At 39.1% G+C, this 20,917-nt stretch overlaps 1 protein-coding gene across 2 annotated transcripts in view; it reads left to right on the top strand.

Moving 5' to 3' along the window:
• The window catches only part of ARHGAP42 (Rho GTPase activating protein 42), a 246,678-nt gene that overhangs the window by 221,773 nt on the left and 3,988 nt on the right, over nucleotides 1-20,917 (top strand). Inside the window, exons 13-23 of one of the 2 annotated variants that reach the window (XM_054592485.1) lie at nucleotides 177-239; nucleotides 1,206-1,280; nucleotides 1,997-2,081; nucleotides 2,445-2,503; nucleotides 5,032-5,137; nucleotides 9,301-9,460; nucleotides 10,691-10,835; nucleotides 12,115-12,495; nucleotides 12,873-13,029; nucleotides 15,145-15,207; nucleotides 20,552-20,631. In XM_054592485.1, the coding sequence (XP_054448460.1) occupies nucleotides 177-239; nucleotides 1,206-1,280; nucleotides 1,997-2,081; nucleotides 2,445-2,503; nucleotides 5,032-5,137; nucleotides 9,301-9,460; nucleotides 10,691-10,835; nucleotides 12,115-12,495; nucleotides 12,873-13,029; nucleotides 15,145-15,207; nucleotides 20,552-20,631 (1,374 nt within the window). The remainder of the gene's footprint in view (nucleotides 1-176; nucleotides 240-1,205; nucleotides 1,281-1,996; nucleotides 2,082-2,444; nucleotides 2,504-5,031; nucleotides 5,138-9,300; nucleotides 9,461-10,690; nucleotides 10,836-12,114; nucleotides 12,496-12,872; nucleotides 13,030-15,144; nucleotides 15,208-20,551; nucleotides 20,632-20,917) is intronic. The other variant, XM_054592486.1, reaches the window with a different exon arrangement.

A 20,917-nucleotide genomic window follows, 5' to 3' on the forward strand; every position in this document is an offset into this window, starting at 1 on the left:
AATGAAGCAAGTTTATGTAATAATATTGGGGAGTATGAACCACTCTCTTCCACTTCTACCCTATGTAATAATTCAGACTATCCACAACTACCATTAAGTCGTGAAACCGCAGAGCCAAATGAAGGCAGAATGTAAGAAAATCATACAGACTCAATATGATTTTCTTTTACTTTCAGTGTACTTAAATGAAGCAGGGTTCAACTTCGTGAGAAAATGCATTCAAGCTGTGGAAACAAGAGGTCAGTACAGTCTGACAGGTGTTATTGTTAATGTAGTGTGGTCCCTTCTTACATAAAAATGCTGAGACAATGAGAATGTATTTAGCCATTAATGTGAGATTAATTTTAAGAATCATATGCATATATAAATTATATAAATACATAAATAGCTATACTTAGAATTTCAGTCTACCAAAAGCCATCCTCTAAACATACTTCTCTTAGTGACATTTCCCCAAATGCCCTCGGTTTACTTCTTACTGATGGACTCTGTGTTATTTATTATTGTAAGTACCCCGTTAGCTTTGTTTCAGGCTTTAAGGAGGTTGGTGAGACTCCTCCTCGGAGCCCATCCCCAGCCCCTCCTTCGCCGCATGAGTTCCTGCAGTGACCTCTGTCACTGCGCGCGTCAGCCCCGCTCCTCCCTCTAGCCATGGCCCCCTCCTGGGGCTGACCCCTGCTGTCTGTTAGGCAAGCACACTTCCAGGAAAATGGATCTACAGCAAGCCTCATATTCGGCTTTGGAATTCTGTAAACTTAGATTCAAATTCTGGTGCTGCCACTTCGAAGTTTAGAGATGTTAAGTAGGTTTCTTAAATTCTTTGAGTCTGTTTCCTCACTTTTAAAGTGAAGATATAAACGCCATAAAACTGTTCAACATGCAGAACTCCAGGACTGAAGAAACAGATGGGCGGTGCTGATCACCCTTTTCCATCTTCAATGCTTTTTTATATTCAAATTGTGGTGAATAAGCAGGTGTACTTTGCTACTTATAAGATCTTCAAAGACTTTCAAATCGCCATTTACTGTCTGCTCTGAGGAATGTATGTCTGGTGGATGTTTCCAGGGTAAGTTAGGGAAAGTTAGACTGCAAAATTGCATAAGTAGCTTTCAAGTTCTTTATAGGCATCTGTCTGAGTTTTTAACATTCTGTACTGGGGAAGTTGTGTCTCAGTCTATGTTCTTGTGATTTTTCCTTCCCATCAGGCATCACGATTTTAGGCCTCTACCGAATAGGAGGCGTGAACTCCAAAGTTCAGAAACTCATGAACACCACATTTTGTAAGTTTGGGATGAAGCAGTTATTCAGTTAACTTTTGTATTTTTTAATACTTTATTTTTATTATCTCTTTTTTCCATTACCCATTTATTCCAAACCATAGTTTGGTTTTCTTTTCTTTTCGTTTTTGTGTGTTTTTTTTTTATTTTGAGATATAGACTATTGTTTGTCCTTGAGTATTTTCAAGTAATATGTAAAATTAATATTTGTGTTCAGTTTTCAGTGTTCAGTTGTAATCAGTGAACAACACTCAGAATTTGAGAGGGGTCCTCTTTATAATGTTGAACTTTTTTTCAAGTGTCATTTCATTAGCTAGAGGCACAATGAGATTTATGGATGTTGGATTCAGATTGCCTGGGTTGGAACCCTAAGTTAGCCACTTAAAAGCTTTGTGATCTTAGGTAATTTGCTTAACCTTCCTGTGCCTCAGCCTCTCCTTTTATAAAATGGGAAAAATAATCGTGCCTGCCTTGTTAAGAATTATAAGGACTGAGAATTTTAATCCATGTAAAGTGCTTGGAAGCATGTACAACACATGGTACATGCTCTGTGCTATTAATAATTATCAATAATTTGGTTTGGGAAAGTATTGCTCCACAAGAAATCTTTGAGGTTAGTGCCTCTTTTTTTGACCTACTTAGTTTTTGTAGCTAATTTCTTAATGATGCAAGTGATATTTTTAATATAACAATTTAAACTTTTTAAAAATCCTTTTTAGCTCCAAAATCACCTCCTGACATGGACATTGACATTGAACTGTGGGATAATAAGACAATAACAAGCGGACTGAAAAACTACCTCAGGTGAGGAGGGTTCCTCCCCGGCACTCTGCCTGGGGTCTCGCACTCCCTGGCCCCGGGGGTCACCCGGTGATTCCGAGGAGCGCGTTGGTGTGTGTGGGCTGCACTTCTTAGTGCACTTTTTTCGCTGAAACTGAAAGAGCCAAGGTAGTAATGTTTATATTTAGTGTTCTGGAACTTATCCTTGATGTCTCGAATAATAAACTTAAAACGGCTGCAGTAATTTATGAATACTTATTCATAATTTATGAATGCGAGGACTTTGTATTCATGCAGCCCCATCACCCAGTTCTTAGGAAGCACTGAAGGTTCAGGGGAGATAAAAAGACACTGCCACCCTAAAGTATGCTTCATTCTCTATTTTAGGTGCCTTGCAGAACCACTGATGACTTACAAGTTACACAAAGACTTTATTGTTGCTGTTAGTAAGTACGCCTCTACTGATAGAGTTTTGTGCCATATTACTTAGATGTGTAAGTTTAAATCCACTAGTTAAGATTTCCCTACATATCGCTTAAGAAATTGTCTATCAGATACTTAATAGCTTACAGTATGATTCATTAACAAATAAGAAATTGAAGAATGAACTAAAATATTTTGTTATTTAATAAGACTACATTGGGGTGACGGTCAGGTGTGATTAGAAAGAGCTGTGAGGATTCTTCTACATTCTACGTGATTGATGCATGGCAGATTTTTACAAGAGCGACTTCATGGTTAAATGGATAAGACTACAGGTGCATACAGTCTGTTATGCCGCTACCAGACACATAATCACATACTGTAGTCCCAGATCTGGAGAGAAGAGTCAGATATTTTTGGCAGGCAACAGGCACGCCCATCAATCTCCTTTCTCCCATATTATACTTAAAGTATTCATAATCACATATCTGTATCATTTCTTTAGATCTTTGACTGTTAAAAGGTGATGCGAATAGATAGGTTTAATTCAAAACTTGAGGGGAGGTAGGGTGGGAGGATCTATAAGAAATATGTAACCTGAGAAGTTAGAAATACCTACTTTTAAAACATTGGGATCCGACTGCCAGGGCGCCACCTGAGCCCATCACAACAAATTGTAACAATTAGGAGTTGGCCTTTCATTGTTAAAATATATGAGGTGTGACGGTAACAAGAGTATTTTTCATAATCCAAGAAAGAAACCCGTTGTTTATTTTATTACCACACATTGCATTGTCACAGGAAATGTCGTCTGCTGACAGAAGTGTCAGATGAAGATGAGCGGCCTTGGTTTTTAACCCAGCAGACGCGACTGCCCACATGAGCTTGCAAATAGCATATGCTATTACACTGCTGAGGTTTCTCCTGCAAGCTCTCCATTTTACATTCTCTTCATAAAAACTCTGCCTTTGTGAGATGAACAAGATCTTAGAAAATGTACAGTCCAGCCTCTCATTTAGTTGATTAGGAAGTGAAGATCCAGAGTGGGCAGAAAGGCGTTGTCTAAGAACATTAGTGAATTCACGGCAATCAGGGTTACAAGCCAGTTTGTTAGACTGTTAATCTAGTCCTCCTTCTTAGAAAAAAATTAGTTGTATAACAAACGGCATTTGAACCAGTTACTAAAATCACTCAATGAGCTGGTGATTTTGATAGAAACATTTGACTTCAAGATTTTTTCCTATACTTATTTTCTGGCAAATCATGATCGTATTATTCACTTCCATAATCATTAAAGTGCATTCTTGGCTGTAAGAATTCATCTTTTGTCTGGCTCAAGGATAATCCCATTTTCTAGATGTTAATAAAATTAGGTATTCTTTGGTTTCAAGCCACAGGAATCCAGCTCAGTAAAAGGGGAATTTATTTAGAGATGAAGAGGTGCCTCAAGGAATTCCTTGGCAGAGGAGGGGTCAGGCCTTCCATGGGACTGCAGCCAGGAAATGCAGGGCCAGGAACTGACATTTCCCTCCCCCACTCTATCTGGGGGGCCTCTCGTCTCCGTTGTTTTCTGCCTTTCTGCCTCATTCTTGTCTTCCTTTCCAGTCAGATTTTCTTGGGTTGGAACTTGTTCATGGCAGCGCTGGTTTTAGGTGGTCTGCCTTTTCACGTTCGATAACCAACAGACAGATGAGTTTTGGTGATTTCATTCCAACCTCTGGGAGAGAGCTCTTGTTTGGTCCAGCCTTTCCTCACTCCAAATAGGTGTGCCTAGAAGACATGGAGGTTGCATAATATAAGCCCTATTGGTCAGGCATTTTCCAGAGAAAGGGCTTGGTAGGATGGGCAGTCACTCCAGAATTTGTTTATTGCAGTAAAAGAATGTTAAATAGATTCCTTATTCTGAAGCGTTAGAAGTTTCTCTAGCAGACATGTCTGCAGCTTGGCTCTTGTCTGGCAGACTAGACTTGCTGTAGATGATTTTTCACTTTTCAGATTTCCTGTTGTTAGCATGAGCTTAAAATTGACTAGGACTTAGTTTGTATAATAATTCTGATCCCTCAGAAAAATAACTCCTGATTGTTTTTGAATATGTAAAATTTGAAAAGGAATGCCTGCTTCTTCTGGTCTGATGGAATCACTGGAGGTTTCTGGGTGATGAAGTGTTGCAATGCCCAATGCATTAGACAGTCCGTAACAGTTGCAGTGATCACTCACATTGTTAAAAGTTTGATTCTGTCCCTATGTAGCAAAACCAAAGCAGGTGTTGATGAGTTCTGCTTGTATGGAAGTATATAGTATGGAAGTATATAGTTCTGTGGCTAAGAGCACAGGGCTGGATTAAATAGACCTGGGTTTGCTGACTTCTTTACTCACTAACTTCACGGCCATGGACAAGTTGCTGAGCCCCTCTCAGCCTTAGGGAATGTGATAACCCCAAGGAAGTGGCACTTTTAAGGCCTGAGGGGTGGGTGTGATTATGATTATTAATGTCATGTACACATCTGAATGAGATTAGAACTTGAGATTTGCACCTTTTTTTATGTTACAGAATCTGATGACCAAAACTACCGGGTGGAGGCTGTACATGCCTTGGTGCACAAATTGCCAGAGAAAAACAGAGAGATGCTGGACATCTTAATAAAGCACCTGGTCAAGTAATTCTCTGACTTATATCGTTCACTTAACTACTTGTTCAGCTATTAAAGTTAACCTTGCTTATGTCCCCTTGCAGCGTTTGATGGTGCTGAGAGTCCATAGACTGTGCTTGAAAAAGAGTGACAATTTATTTTAAAGATCTATCTATATGTACATGTGTATGTATGTACCTGTGTATATTTACATTATGCAGATAATTATATCCTTTGCAACTGTGAAACTAATGATGAAAAACTTATGTGTCAACATAAAAATGTATGTAGATGTATGTAGCTTCCCCCTAGCCCCCCAATTCTTTTAGATACTTTGTAGGCCCTAAGTGTTAAGACTAGTCCTCCATATTACCAGGATCAACAGGCTCTGCCAGGTCAAAACTTCCACTCTAATACTAACTTCTTTCTTTGAATTCATGGTTTCTCTTCTGTTTCTGAAGATTTTTCTCTTTTGACTCTGCTGTTAAGTTCTTTGATATATTTAAAAGTCTCAAAAGATTGAGTTTTAGTAGGAAAGTTTTTCCAGAAAAACCGAATGAATAGGATGTTTGTGTTTATGTATACACACTTATATATACACAAATATGAATATGTGTGTGTGTTTGTGTATGTATGTGTATATGAGAGATTGATAGATTATAAGGAATTGGCTTACAGGGCAGGCTTGTGGGCTGGAGACCCAGGGCAGGATTGATGTTACAGCTTGAATCCAAGGCAGCCAGGAGACAAAATTCCCTCTTCCTCAGGTGACCCTAGTGTTTTTCTCTTAAGACCCTCAGCTGATTGGATTAGGCTCACCCAAATTATGGAGGGTAAACTGCTTTACTCAAAGCCCACTGATTTAAATGTTAATCTCGTGTTAAAAAAAAAAACCTTCACAGAAACATCTAGAATTATGTTTGACCAAGTATGTACTGTGGTGTAGCAAATTTGACCATGAAATTAACCATCACATATCTATCTAGAAATTCACACACACACACACACACACACACACACACACACACACTCATACTCTTAATCCAGAAGTTTATTTGCCATACTGCTGGAAACAAAAGTCCAAATTCAGATTTTAAACTTACTTCAGAATCTCCTTACCATCTCATTAAAAACGTTTTTCATCTTAATGAGTACCATGATTCACAATCAAATCATTAATCCCTTCCTTGTGTACTAGAGTAGTAACCCAATTTGCCTTAATTTTTGCCATGCATATTTGAAATAGTGCTATATAACATTAATAACTGTGAACTTGCAGGCTTTGAGATAATATGAATTTCTTTGATAGGAATTTACTCAAAATGGCATCCTTTCAAGTTCACTGTTAACTATTGCCCATGGCAATACCCCTTTTAGCTAATAAAAAAGTACTTATCTTTGGTCTGAATTAGTTTTGAACTATGTTTTTGCATTGTTTGTAACCTTTTTATGGAATTTAACCATACTGTATTTATAGGGCATTCTCTTGCTGTATTCAAGCTAGTTTTCTAGTAAAGATTTTTTAAATGCTTTTAACATTGACATGAATGTCACATAAACATTTTCTTGCTTAATTATACAGAGTATTAGATGAACATGAGCTTCACCCTTAATTTTAATGTGTGTTGTTTTGATACAAGGAATAGCAGGACACAGTATCTGGCCATGGAAGAGTGTTTAAAATTCTCCTGCTCATCCTTCACCAACATTCTTGGCTCGTTCTTTTCTTTCTTTTTTGTTCGTATTTGTTTACTGACTTTTCAAAACTAATTTTATAAAGTCTCTATTTTAAAAAAAATATTCAGTTAAAGAAAGAAAAAGAGTTCACCCATTTTTCCCATCCCTGACCATGCATCTTCTTACAATCACCAATCTGTTCTCTATATCCATGAGCTTTTTTTGTTTGTTCTTTAAGATTCCACACATAAGGGAGATCATATGGTATTTGTCTTTCTCTGTCTGACTTATTTTTAGCATAATGTCCTTAAGGTCCCTTCATATAGTCACAAATGGCAACATTTCATTTTTTTATGTCTGAATAATATTCCATTATTTATACATACCACAATCCCTTTATTCATTCATCCATCAAGGGACACTTATGTTGTTTTGATGTCTTGGCTATTGTAAATAAAGTGCAATGAACACAAGGATGCATATATCTTTTCAAGTTAGTGTTTGCATAGTGGAATGTATGCCCACATAACTAATGACTTAAGTTAATTATAGAAAACTAAAAACAATCTTGGTCCCAGGCAACCTTATATGGTTAAAGAGAGAGAGAGAGAGAGAGAGAGAGAGAGAGAGAGAGAGACTGAGGACCTGTGACCTGGATTGGTCAGTGGCCCAAAGAACCAACAACTCAATGACTAATGTCAAAATTCCATTAGTTAGCTCTGAGATATGGTATAAATCATTGCTTCTTTTCTGAGAATCCTTTTCTTTGTCTTAAAACAAGGCCATCTGTGACATCTTCCTTGACTATAACTTTAACTATTCAAAAGTACAACGGGATGTCTGTTACCTACAGGAGTTGAGGGAATGAGGTTAAGAAATGATGAAATGTGGGTGATAGTAATCTGTAATAATTCAGTAGGCCAGCAAAAGGAAAATTCAACGAAGAGTAAATTGGTCATCAAAATATTTCATTTCTTGAGCAACAAAGTCATCAACTCTCCTTTTCAAAATGGGCCAATCTTTTAGGATTTCTAAATTTATTCCCCAGTGAGATAAATATTAATTATTTTCCAGTTTACTTACACTATGAAGAACTTTTACATTTTAGCAAGAGTGTCTAAAGCCAATTTGATTACCAGAAAAATATTATTTTGAGATCATAGTTAACTCATTACTTAATTTTCTCAACCTTATAAGGATTGTTATACTTAATAGATGGGGAAACTGGAGTGTATTAAATAACTTGGCTGACTAACCCCACTTCGAAGTTGGATGGATTCAAGCTTTGATTCCAGACAGACTCACTGCCTTTACATACTACTTTCTTAGTATACATTCTCTATTACATATTAAACAATCAATATATAATATTTGGTTTTATAAAAAGGAAACTTGTAATGAAACTTCCCTTATTCTAACCAGGAGCCTTTTTGGATAGTGCTGGGAAAATTTCAGTCATTTGGTTAGTCTGCATTCCCTGTCCTCTACTAGGAACTGCATGGATAACCTCAAATCCTGGAATTCCCATGAAATTTTACTTCTGGTTTTAGAATGTAGTTAGTGATGCATTCTCAGTTAGAAACATAATTTGTGTTTCTCTTCTTCCTAGAACTTTACACTCTAAAATCCTTGTTGGAAGTGACACAGAAAAGACAGTGGTTAACCTAGAAGACTGGTCAAATGAATGAGGTTTCCTCTAAAGCATATGTCCAGTTTCCAAATTAGTTCATTGGTCACAGTCATTTGTGTTAGTTACTGAGAGTGCTTTACTAAGGCCAGTAATACCATAGGCCTTTTTTGTTTCATTTCCATTTTCAAGACAACACTGATGCTTTCACATTTCCTTGTCTTACTGTTTGCCTAGCACAGTGCCCGGCACTAGGGAAGCACCCAGAGAAGTTTTGGAAGGATGGTTGGAAGGAAGGAAGGATGGAAACATGCATTAGCCAGTTGTCTTATGTGGGGAGCTCAAAGAAACCCTTGACTTGCATTCAGGAGGCCTGAATTGAAATAACTTCTCTGACCCTAATTTTCTGTGGCCTCAAATGCGTCGTTTTTACTTTAGGAGCTTTGGGTTTTCTTTTACCTGTACAATAGGAAAACCTGACTTCCTGGGAGGATTAAATACAATAATAACAAAGTGGCTGGCACTAGCTTTTTAATAATGTTCGGTGAATCCAAATAAAATTACAACCAGTCTACTCTAAACCATCTGTTCTAAAAGAAGTATAGTACTGAGAAAATACCAGAGCTGATAATCTCTCTCTAGGGTGACTACATTTACTTAAGGAAATCAAGATTTTTTTCTTCAATATATTAGCCTTTGTAATTATGTTTTACTTTAGCTATGTCAACTTGTTATATCATTTTAGGCTATACTCACTAATGCCAGTTGGGAATGACTGAACCTATTTGGAAACATTAGCCTAGGATATCACAAATTTGGTAGATGACATTATTTTATAATTACTAAACATTTAACTTAAGATATTTTTTGTTGTTCTTATTTGCAGAGTATCACTACATAGTCAACAAAATCTCATGACTGTTTCAAACCTTGGTGTCATATTTGGCCCAACTCTAATGAGAGCACAGGAAGAAACTGTGGCTGCTATGATGAATATTAAATTTCAGAATATTGTGGTTGAAATTCTGATAGAGCACTATGATAAGGTAAGCTGAGTTTTCATGGGGAAATAATTTTGTATCTTGTATTTTTATCATCTTGATTTTCCACTTGTATCATCTGAGCGCTTCACACTGTGATCTCAGATTCCTGTAATGTCAGTCTGGTGAATTTTGTATAAATTAGTTCTTCATGAGGGCTTCGATTTCTTGTCTCTTGTTCAGTTTTTAAGTTTGCCCTCAAACCCTTCGGGCAGATAGGTGGTTTCCTTTCCTTCTCCATCCTTTACATTTCAAGATTTTCTTCTGTAGCATTTATATAATCAGTTTTTTGCTCATATTCAGAGAATACTATAGAATTACTTTGTGATTAAATCTATTTTGACCTTTTAATCTCTCTGGAATTAGGCTCTTCATTATACAGTAGAGGTGATATTTTAAATAAAACCAAAGAAAAAATCCAGGAAAGAGTCTTGAAGTCTTTTCTATATCCAGTCCCTAAGAAGGGCTTCTTTGTAAGACTGAGATCTTAGAATAACTATGGAAATTGGAAGTTGGGAAAGCCAAACTGATCGGGTTATTAAGAAATTTGACCATTGATGGTCTAAACATTTTGTGATAGATTTACATCTGATCCAGCCCTGTGAGAGGATGACTATGTCTCTCTCCTTCCCTGAATCCCTTCCTAGTGCCTATGGGAGAATATCCTTAGTGCCTATTTAAGATTGTAAGCTTCCTCACAACCAAAGAGCACATGGCTGCATCCCACAGCTGTGCTCAGACCTCTCCTTGCAGCCTGTCAACATTTCTTGACAGTTCAGAAGCAACAGCATGGCAGCACCTTCTCCTAAAAAAAAGGGGGCATGTTCTGCTGGGGAGATGATACACAGAAGGAACCTCTTTCCCAAAGGCTATGTTCAGCACAAAGAGGGAAAGAGTCTACCGCAACAAAAAGAATCAGTGTGTCTTGACATAGACATTTGTTCCTATTTGAAAGTTTTCTTAAAATTATTGAGAAATCTGGTTTTCACTGTCAGGGAATGGGGGAACATAAAAAGGAAAACCCAGAAAAGAAACATTACTCAGTGTAAATAGAAAAGAAAGTTGTAATTATTCTTGGATTTTTTTTTGGAGGGGGGGTGTATCAAGCATCTCTTGCCCCCCAACTGATTAAGTAGCATATAGTTCTAAGATTACTTAATAACTCTCAAAGCTTCCTTTATGATGGAAATGGCAATTTCATCCTTTTGTTGACCTTAGTTCATTGTTCTTCTATAGATTTTTCATACTGCCCCAGACCCAAGCATTCCCCTTCCTCAGCCTCAGTCTCGATCTGGATCCCGAAGGACACGTGCAATCTGCCTTTCCACAGGCTCCCGGAAGCCCAGAGGGAGGTACACTCCGTGCTTGGCCGAACCTGATAGTAAGTGTGCCCGCCGTAGGGAGAGGCTTTCTTCATTCTTTAATTCAGCCTTTCTACCTCTAATTAGGTACAAATAGAAGTTGTTTTTACTGATGCCATCGCCCCAATACCTCCTGCACCTCTAACATTTATATGTTCTCTGTCAGTATAGTTGCAAGGTACCTTGGAATAGCAAATTCATTACTGCTACAAAGGAAGTAATTAGTTTGCTCAATGCCCCCCTCCTTTTTTCGGCAGCTCTGATTAAGTACATGAGGTGCTACTTTGCAGAGGGTTTTGTCCTATTGTCAAAGTGTTTAGAAAAGAAAGCAAGAGAAAGTCTGGCTGAAACAGTCATTTTCTTTCTTCCTTTCACATTATGTTCTTAAAGCATCATCTCTTGGGTATCAAAGTATCTTAAAGAGAGAAAGAAAAGAAATACGAGAAAGCACTCCACATGTTATCACTAACTTACTGTTCCAAGCCAAGCCCCCGAATGAAGTGAGGGGCAGCTTGGGCCTGTGGTATGTGTTAAACTGTGGCTGTTTGCATTTCATTTCCTACTCTTAAGCCTCCCAATTTTTTAGAAAATTAATTTAGAAATTTAATAGAAAACACTTTTTAAAAATTTAGATATATTTAAACACTCTATTACAGTTTTTCTGATCCTTTTTCTTATACCTTACATTTGAGAACATTAAAAAATACACCTAGTTAAACAGACAGTTCCTTATGCTGCTATATTCTTAGCAGAAGAAGGAAAAAGTCCCCCCTTTAGAAATAGAGAGCAGCTTGTAATTTGCAGCTGATATTTAATTGTGCCTTTGAACAGAGGAGGATTCAGATGCATTGTAACTCAGAATCACCTAAGATCAGAAAAGTTAAAAAAAAAACAAAACAAGACAGAAGTATGTCTTTAATATTCCCCCTCTTTCATCTTTTTTGTTTGTTTGTTTTATAATATCATCATGGAATCATTTCCCTTACTTATGAGTCCTTTTCAGAAGTTTTTCTGAATTCAAGTCTGCCCACTCATGCTTCAACGACATAATTTCCCAGGGAAGGACACATATAAAATGTCCCTCAAGTAGTATTGAAAAATGCATTCCCCAAGTTCAGATGAATGTGTTAAAGCCCTTTCTCCGCTACTGAGGACGGTTCACCACGCCTGGTAAAGGCCCGTCACTGCAGAGAGATGGGGTGGCCGCAGAACGTGTGTGGATTGGAGACTGGAAGGGTTTTGGTGGTGCTGCTCTCAACAGAGAGCCCCTGTTCTTTTCTCTCTCCTGCTCCTGCTCAGGTGACTCCTATAGCAGCAGCCCAGCGAGCACACCCATGGGGAGCATTGAGTCCCTCTCCTCTCACTCCTCTGAACAAAACAGCAACACAAAGCCCGCTTCCTGCCAGCCCAGGGAGAAATCTGGAGGGATTCCTTGGATTGCATCCCCATCACCGTCCAATGGACAGAAAAGTCTTGGTCTCTGGACAACTAGTCCGGAATCCAGTTCTAGAGAAGATGCAACCAAAACGGACGCAGAATCAGACTGCCAGAGTGTTGCCTCCGTCACTGGCCCAGGGGATGTTTCCCCCCCCATAGACCTGACCAAGAAAGGGCCTCATGGGGTTTCTGGACAGAAAAGAGCCTCAGCGACCTTTCTCAAGTCCATCTCTGCAGCTGAAGGTAAGCCAGAGTGGAGCTTATGCAAGATGTCATTAACTCCGTGTCACTTGCCAGATTATTCGGCATGATTAAGCAAGGGAAAAATGGGCAAGGGACTAATGATGCTTATCTAGGTTCTTCCTCGGGAGCTGAGATTTTCAGACTTCTCTGCACTGTGACTTTTTTCCTGGCTCTTTCTATCTCTCTGAGGTGATGTGTTTGTAATTGCTGTAGATCCTGATCTCCCTGAGTGATGGGCTGCTGTGCTAAAAGAACATTCCGTACCTTCTCGTTTGGGCTCAGAGAAGAATGCTTCCTTTTGTTAGGCACATGTACTGGGTTATTGCTATTATGTTGTCTAATAATGCCTTGCCTATTTTCTTGGACTTTCTTTTTAGGAAACAAGAGCTACAGTGGTTCCATTCAAAGCTTAACTTCCATAGGTTCCAAAGAGACGCCGAAAGCCCCACCACACCCAGACCTGCCTCCAAAAATGTGCAGGAGGTTAAGGCTGGACACTGCTGCGAGCAATGGCTACCAGCGGCCTGGCTCCATGTAAGTGAGGTTTGTGTTTGCGGTGTCTGCCAGGGGACACGTGGGGATGGAGGTGTCTCAAGGAGCCCTTGGGACTTCCACAGCCGATGCCTCATCTGTAGAATGGGTACAATCTGCTTCTGTGGGGCCCTGTCTTCTCCTAAATGTGATGTGGAAGTTAGAGTAAGCTTAGGACATACATACATACATAAACAATCTCACAGGTGGGCACTTCAAGTACTTTCCTTAGAAGCAGAACTATGGCTTACTTTAAGGACATGAAAATAGACGTATGATGTAGTAGTTATGGACTTTGAAGCCAGAAACCTTCCTGTAAAAGCTAAACATCAGCTTCTCAGGGGAGGAGACTGCTGTGCCAGGCCCCACTTCCAGGTACCCCGCCCCCCATCTCTGTTAGAAATACAACTGCTCTCTAGCTGCCAGGGTTGGCCGTCGCAAGTCTCCCCACCTGACAACCCACTGATTTAAACAAGCTCATGGAGAACAAGGAATGTGATAGGCACAAGGGAGTCAGTCCTTCTAATCAAAAGAAATGACCTGGAAGTGTAAAGGCTGATAAAGTAGAGTATACAGACATGAACAGAAAGGCAGTCAAAGAGGAGAAAATGGGAACGCGGATTAACACCTAAGCAAAATCCGAAGAGGAAGAGCTTCTCTCCCTTTCAGTTTATTCTGCTGACTTTTGCTGAGCATTTCCAAATGCTGTATTGCTTTACTAGGCATCTTTGCATACAGTAAGGTCCACAGTATCCTTGTGCAGTAGGTAGAATAAATCTCATTTTAGAGATGATGAGGATTGATACTCAGAAAGTTTAAGGATTACACAATGTTACATATCAAATTAATTCTGTTAAAGTAATAATAAAATAAAATTTGAAAAAGAGGATTTAAAAAACCAGTCTACCTACACTCAGCTAGTAAGGGTAGAGCTGGGATTCCACCCCAGGTTCTCTGGCTTGAACCTGACTCTGTCTATTATACTGTGCCCGATTCTAATATGGTGGTACTCTTGACACTTAAATTATTCCTCAAAAGTTCAGTGAGACATTTTAGTAAGCTTATTTCTGTACAAAGTATTTTTAAATTCATTCGTCCCTTCCTCCCTTTCTCTTATACAAACCTTTTGGTTTCAGAGTCAGTCAGACTCTGTCGGTCAGAAATTCAGCTACCATGATACAGACAAATATATTTATAAATCTTTCTACTTCTGAGTGTGTATAGTTCTAGCCACTGAGGGAAATTAAATTTTAAGTCGATGTGTCAAGGGAGATGGGAGAATATCATTCCATCCTTTTTAAGGGAAAGAGAAGAGCTTCTGTTTCATGATCTTACTGATAGTAAAAAAGAAAAAAAATTATTGAAAGTATATATTCTGCGTTAGGCATAAATAACCTTGAGATTATCAAATGGTTCTGTTCTGGGAGAAGTTTGTCAAAGAAATAAACGATTTTAAAAATCTAGTTTAGAATATCTTTTAAGGGATTTGATATCTCGTCTAGTAAATTTAGAAACTTTTCTAATTACTGAGTACCTTAGTTTTCATTCTATTTACTCTCTACCTAGTTTTCTCACCTTTTTACAGACCATGCCCCCACTCCATGATTGAAAGTGAGATTTGAATCCATAGATTGATTTATTGATATTTTCAGAGTTTTTTTCTTTCCATATTACAGGAACTGTGTTCAGTATTAAAGAGTACATGAAACAATTTTAGAATTAGTTTTGTCTTGGCTGTTAAAATGAACAGCTCTTTTGTTATGTTGATCTGGCTTTTGTCTTGTGGCTTCACAGGAGTCAATCACTGCTGCCGGGAGCAAAGCAGGGAGCAAATGCTCCTTCTTATGGCTCCCAGTTTCCTGCGGTAGAAAAAATGAGGACAGAAACCTTCCCAGAGGAGTGGACATAGGCTTATTACAATCTGATACTCCCTGAGCTATAGACCAGAGCTAAAACTTCCTTCCACATTAAACCTTAAAACAATTAAAAGTAAGGTTAAATTTGGAGGACAGTTCTTAACTAATCATCTTTGTTTTGGTTAACTGATGACTCGGAATTTTAAACTGAATGGTTTCCTAATTGATTTAATGAAACTTGCATTGTAAAATTATTTTTCAGTGTGGCAGCGAAAGCCCAACTGTTTGAAAATGTTGGTTCAGTTAAGCCAGCTTCTTCTGGGCGGTAAGTTTTCAAAACAAAGTCAATAATAAATAGCGGTGACGTTGTTGCCTCTTGCTGTTGACATGGTGGGTCATCTTTAACAGCTCTGTTCCTCCATTCTGCAGATGGTCAAATCCATATTCACTCTCCCTTCATGGGGAGGAGGTTATGTGCTTAAACAGCATTTAGTGCCTTAGACTTTCAAGGTGATGCTTCATTTGGTAAAATCTTCTCAAAGGAAGGGTTCTAAACAAACAGGTTTTCTAGAAGTCACAAGTTGCTGTAACCCTTTGCACAACAGAGTCCTTTGAAAACAGTTTGTAGAAACTTTTCAAAAGTATGTTCTTGCCTCTGAAATGTATAGAACTTTTTCTGGAAGAAGCTCCTCCCCACCCCCACCCCCTACTAGAAAGGCCCTCCCGTGTTAGTGTTTTTAAGTCCACAGAGTTGGTGTCTTTCTAGGACATTGGTCAGTACATTGCATTCCTATAGCAGATTTCAAAGTATTTGCATGGATCTTACCTCTACTGTAGCATCTTTGCCTTCTTCCTTGTTTATTAAGACAGGGTGACAACTAGGCACTGTGCATGGCAGAGCAAACATCAAGTATCTAAAACTGTCCTCTATTTTAGGCCTTAGGGGGAGCGATTTAATCTTGCTACTCTGTCCAGCGAGATGGCTGAATTGCTCCACTAGATGGAGCCCTTATATTAAGGAAGCTGTAAATCTGTTAACGCAAGTACTGGAGACAGAGATAATCCCACAGAACTTTAAAAAAGCAAGCTGTTGAAATAAATCAGAATGCTGTCATATCATAAAGATATACTCATACGTTCAATGATCAGTCTATGCATTTTAAATATTCTTTTACATTCTAAATAGTACTCTTAAATCAACTTCTAATGGCTGTCAGCATAAACTTAGACCTTACTAACTGGTACTTTGAAAATTACTGTCTTTTTCAACTGGCACACAACACTGTGGACCGTGTTGTAACTTTTCACCAAGAGACAGGGACAGCAGAACACAGTGGACCTCACATTCATGTTCTTGGTTCACCACTTCCTATGTGTATAACCTTGGAGTCACATATTTAAGAAATCTATTGTCTTTATAAAATGACGGTTGTAATTCCGTTTTTGCCAAATTGTTGTAAATTTCAAATATGCAGCAATGTATTTGGTAAGTTCTCCACAGATGGTCTTTAAAATAACAACTATTATTATTGTGATAATTTTTATTGAAACTAGTTTCTTAATGTATTCAAGCCTCTCATTAATATATATTAATGATATATAAACATTAACTCTTAAAGGCCCCACATGATATTTTCTGATACCATTAGATTCAACTGAACAATTAGAAGTTGAAAGCATTTTCCTTACTAATCTTCTATAGTGCTTATTTCATGTTCTTGTAGGAAACTCAGGGTTACCCTTGAATGAGACCTTGAAGAATGATAGAACCAGTAGTGAGTAAGGAAGACTAGCTATGTTTGTGAAAGAGACCAATTAGGAGATTCTAGTGGATGACCTTGAGCGACAGAAAAGTAACCTCTCTGGGAGTTATGCTGGCTCTGGGAACTGTTGAGCAAAGGGGTGATCTAATCAGTGATGCACTTGAACAGATCATTTCAAGTGGTCTTTCTAGAGGGTTGTGAAAAGGAGAGCACAGTTAACCATTTGGGATGAAATCGGTGAGATTTGAAAGACCGTAATTAGGGTACTACCAAAGGAATGAAAAGCAATGAGGAGAATTTTATGGACAGAATCAGGATTGGGCAACTGCTTTGATACTGGGAGTGGATCACAGATAAAGAAAATTCCAAGTCTTTGAGTCTGAGTGGCAGAAAGAATGGCAATTTAGTCTGGTCTCAGCTTGTGAGGACGTGGCAGGGGAGGAGAGTTTTGGCCTCAACGTCTGAGTGAGCCTGAGGAGCACTGAGAGACACTGGAAATGTGCAGCTGGAACCAAGAGACAGCGTGGAGTTTACCGTTTGAGAAACTTGTGCACAGCAGTTACTCTATATAGATGAAGGGGGGTGGGCTTTTTGAGTGAAAAGAGAAAATGGTTGGGCATTGATTGGTCTTTGGGGAATGGTTTCATTTAAAATCCTGTCAAAGGACAATGTGAAGGAATGATCAGAAGGCAGGCATAGTCAACATTGCAGATGCTGCGTGAAGTCGAGGAGACTGTTAGAGGAGAACACTGGTTTTAACCTCTGAGACATACATTACTTCTTTGGGATTTTAAAAAATATCTGTGTGCATTTCTACTCCTTTGAGCAGTGAAATTCTCAGCACACAGAAAGTCTGAGACAGTGTATGTGTGCGTGTGTTTATCATTGTTAAGAGGCTCTCTAGAAAATATTGCATCAATTTTGATTTAGTGAATTTTTTGTTTTGCTTATGACTAAGTATTGCGAATTTTGCACACTGACCCTATCAAACCTTTGTAAATCTATTCATCAGCATTAGGCAGCATTTAGCATCAGAATGGGGCTTGTCATCAAGTCGTCTTCCATATATAAGGGAAGAAATGGCTCTCAGGAAAGTAAATGTTATTACCTTACTCCCCCATGCAATAAGAAGCAGGATTTTCTAAGTCCTTTTCAAAGGATATTAGAATCTTCTGAAGAAATATTCAATAGGCAACAGTGTAATTTTCACATCTTCAATACACCAAAGCAGTAAAAGAGGAAGCATTAGCACCTGGAGAGGAAACTTCACTACCACAGAAGTCTACATTAAATCATCAAAGCTCTGTCGAGTTAACACCTGTAGTTACAGAGAGCTCAGCAGAAGAAAATTATACCTGTCTAGACACAGGCACAGATAATTGAAAAGTCATGACAGATTTTTTTTTCCTGTGTATTTTTGACACATTTAACAATATCTATTTATTTAGTGATATAATTATTCTGCTTGTCTCCTCCCACCATGTAATCTTATAAAATACTATAATGAAACTTTCATATCTGAAATATGAATAAAAGTAGTTTAATTTTCTTTTAAAGTGTAATTTCAAAAATTATATCATTGTAAGGACTATTATATCATAGTCATTTCTATGACTCTGGAAATTGTTCCCTTATGTATCTATTTATTTTAAGGACTCAAAAGCAGTAAGACTGACTGTTTATTGGAGGAAATTGTTGCTGTTAGGACATGTGAATTCTGAAAAAATCTTTACATATTTTTTAAAGAAATGGCTTTGCAACCGTCTATCATGTCAGATATTGGATCACATTATTACATTTAAGTAGATTTATAAGAAAAAACTAGTATTTTTTTTTTCCTGCTTAAAAATACTATCGTCTGACTCTTAGATGTCTTCAGAACTTGGTAGCATCTTCTTCCCCCGCCTCCCACTGATGTCAGCCAATACACCCATGTACATACAGACATGTGCGTGCGCATGCGTGCACACACACACACACACATACACATGCAGCTCTCCTTTAGTGTAAAGCCCTGTCTTTCTCTGGGTGCCTCCATTTCCTCAGTTCTTCCCTAAACCGTGTTTCATTGGAAAGTGGGCTTATGGACGTTCCCAAACCTGACTGCTGCAGGCTCCCCCAGCAAACTTTCTGAAAGTACAGAAGCAGACTCTGGGGGCAGGGCCAGAATCCGCATCCCCTCTCTGCCCCCTTAAGCTTTCCAATCTTCAGAGGACGCTTGAGAACCCTGGGTTAAGTGACTTTGCCTCATTCTGGAAGTGTAGCGCTGAGACACAGGATCTAGCTCCAACAAGGAAGTGAAATAACATAACCTTGAAGCTTTGAGAGATCTGCAGTGGCAAATTCTGCTGCTGCTTGCTTGCAAATACTGGTACTAAAAGGAGAAAAGACAAGGTGCCTTCAATGTTTAAAGGATTTATCACATAGAAAAAGAGCCCAGAGCATCAGAGCATTTTCCCTTTCCTTTTTTTCTACTCACTTATTCAGGAAATACTTACTGAGTTACTATTAGGCCTCAGGCATTATTCATGGAGGTTACATTCTGATTAGGAGAGAAGATAACAGAAATATCAACAATAACAAAAGCATAACAGATATTAGTACCATGCAGACTTAGAAGGATATGATAATTGCCCCAGAAGCTATTTTAGGGTGTGTGGTCAGGGAAGACATGACCTTCAGCAGAGCTCATGAAATTTAAGGTGAACTAGAAGCACATAGCAATGTGAGGTTCAAGAGGAAGACATCTCAGAGCAAGGGCTCAGCTGGCCGTGAGGTGGGAATGAGTTGGGCGGGTTTGAGGAGCAGCAGGAGGGCGGGGAGGCGCTGGAGTATAGCAGGTGGGCCGGCCGACGCAGGGCAATCAGGAGAGAGCCAACAGGCACCTGATTGGGTGTGGGATGGAGCTAGGGTTGGAAACCAGCTACAGGCTTGTTGTCAGGGAAATAACATGATCATTGAAACCTTACTCAAACTGTCCTGGGTGCTCTGTAATGAATAGATTGCAAGGAGACGAAAACAGGAAGCCTAGAGGATTTAGGACGGTAGGAAGCCATCCAGTGAGTCACACCAGAAATGATTTTGGCTTACACTCTGGTGGTGGTAGAGATGGTGAGAAGTAGGTGGAGTCAAGAGGACTTCCACTTCTTACCAACCATGGATGTTGCAGAGTAAACGTGGATTGACTGACGACTTGATTAGCAGCCTCAGATGATGGCCTTTTAGCGTTGGCTCAAACGCTTTTAACTAGAATTCACATAAAACTCTGAGAGTTTGGCTTCTCTTAGAAAACCAGACTGTCTGGCTATATGGAGCCTGAATTCCCATTTGGTACACATGCTGGGGAGTCTTGGCTTCCCTTTCTGAGAGATGAGTATGGTCCCTGGTTTCCAGAGCCTCTCTCTCTGTCCCATCGTCATCCTGACAATGAGATTGTCACTGTTTCCCACTTATTATCAACTTATCCATCATGCTCACTTAACTCACTTACTATACCTTGTAGACTTTTTAATTTGGGGATCTCAGTTCTGGTGGTCTCAAATGAAAGTGGAACAAAATGGTTTAGGGTACTCAGGACCCTCTATATACACTGCAAAAACAGCGTATTTACCAACAACTAAATAATAGCATTCTTTAAAACCAACTTAGGCTGTTTGTCATAAGCCAGGTGGTTACCCTTGAAGGCATTGCCTGGAAACATAAGAAGGCTTTTGGTTTGCTATCAGTGTTGTCTGATTACATATGTATGTTCAGTTTGTGAAAAATGCACTTTGCATACTTACATGTGCCCTTTATAGTATACTTCAATTACAAGTAGACATTTATATCATTTTTTAAAATAATTTGAGTATAAATGTATTTATTTTGAATGTTGTGGTTTTTACAAACTGTCTTTTACCCTTTCAGCCAAGCCAAAGCCATGTACTCCTGTAAAGCCGAGCACAGCCACGAGCTCTCCTTCCCCCAGGGGGCGATGTTTTCCAATGGTAGGTGCACCCACCGCCTCCCCTGAAGGAACAGTGCAGTAAAGGGCGTCTAAAGCGGAAGCCAGGAGACTCAGAGCCTCGTTCAGACCCTGCCTCTCCTGACCTCCATCAAATTCCTCTGGCCCCCAGTTTCCTACCCGGTGCATGGGAGGGGGGAGGGGGGCGGAATCAAGGGTGCAGGGACGATGAGAGAAAGTGGCTGATGGATTGATTACAGGAATGTAAAGGACATTCCCAGCTTTAAAGGTGCTGTGACATTGTCTTGACAAGTGGGTGCATGTAGTCT

The sequence above is a fragment of the Pteronotus mesoamericanus genome, unplaced genomic scaffold, assembly GCF_021234165.1.
Source record: "Pteronotus mesoamericanus isolate MK-2021 breed Mesoamerican mustached bat unplaced genomic scaffold, CSHL_Meso_final scaffold_36, whole genome shotgun sequence".
Classification (NCBI taxonomy): domain Eukaryota; kingdom Metazoa; phylum Chordata; class Mammalia; order Chiroptera; family Mormoopidae; genus Pteronotus; species Pteronotus mesoamericanus.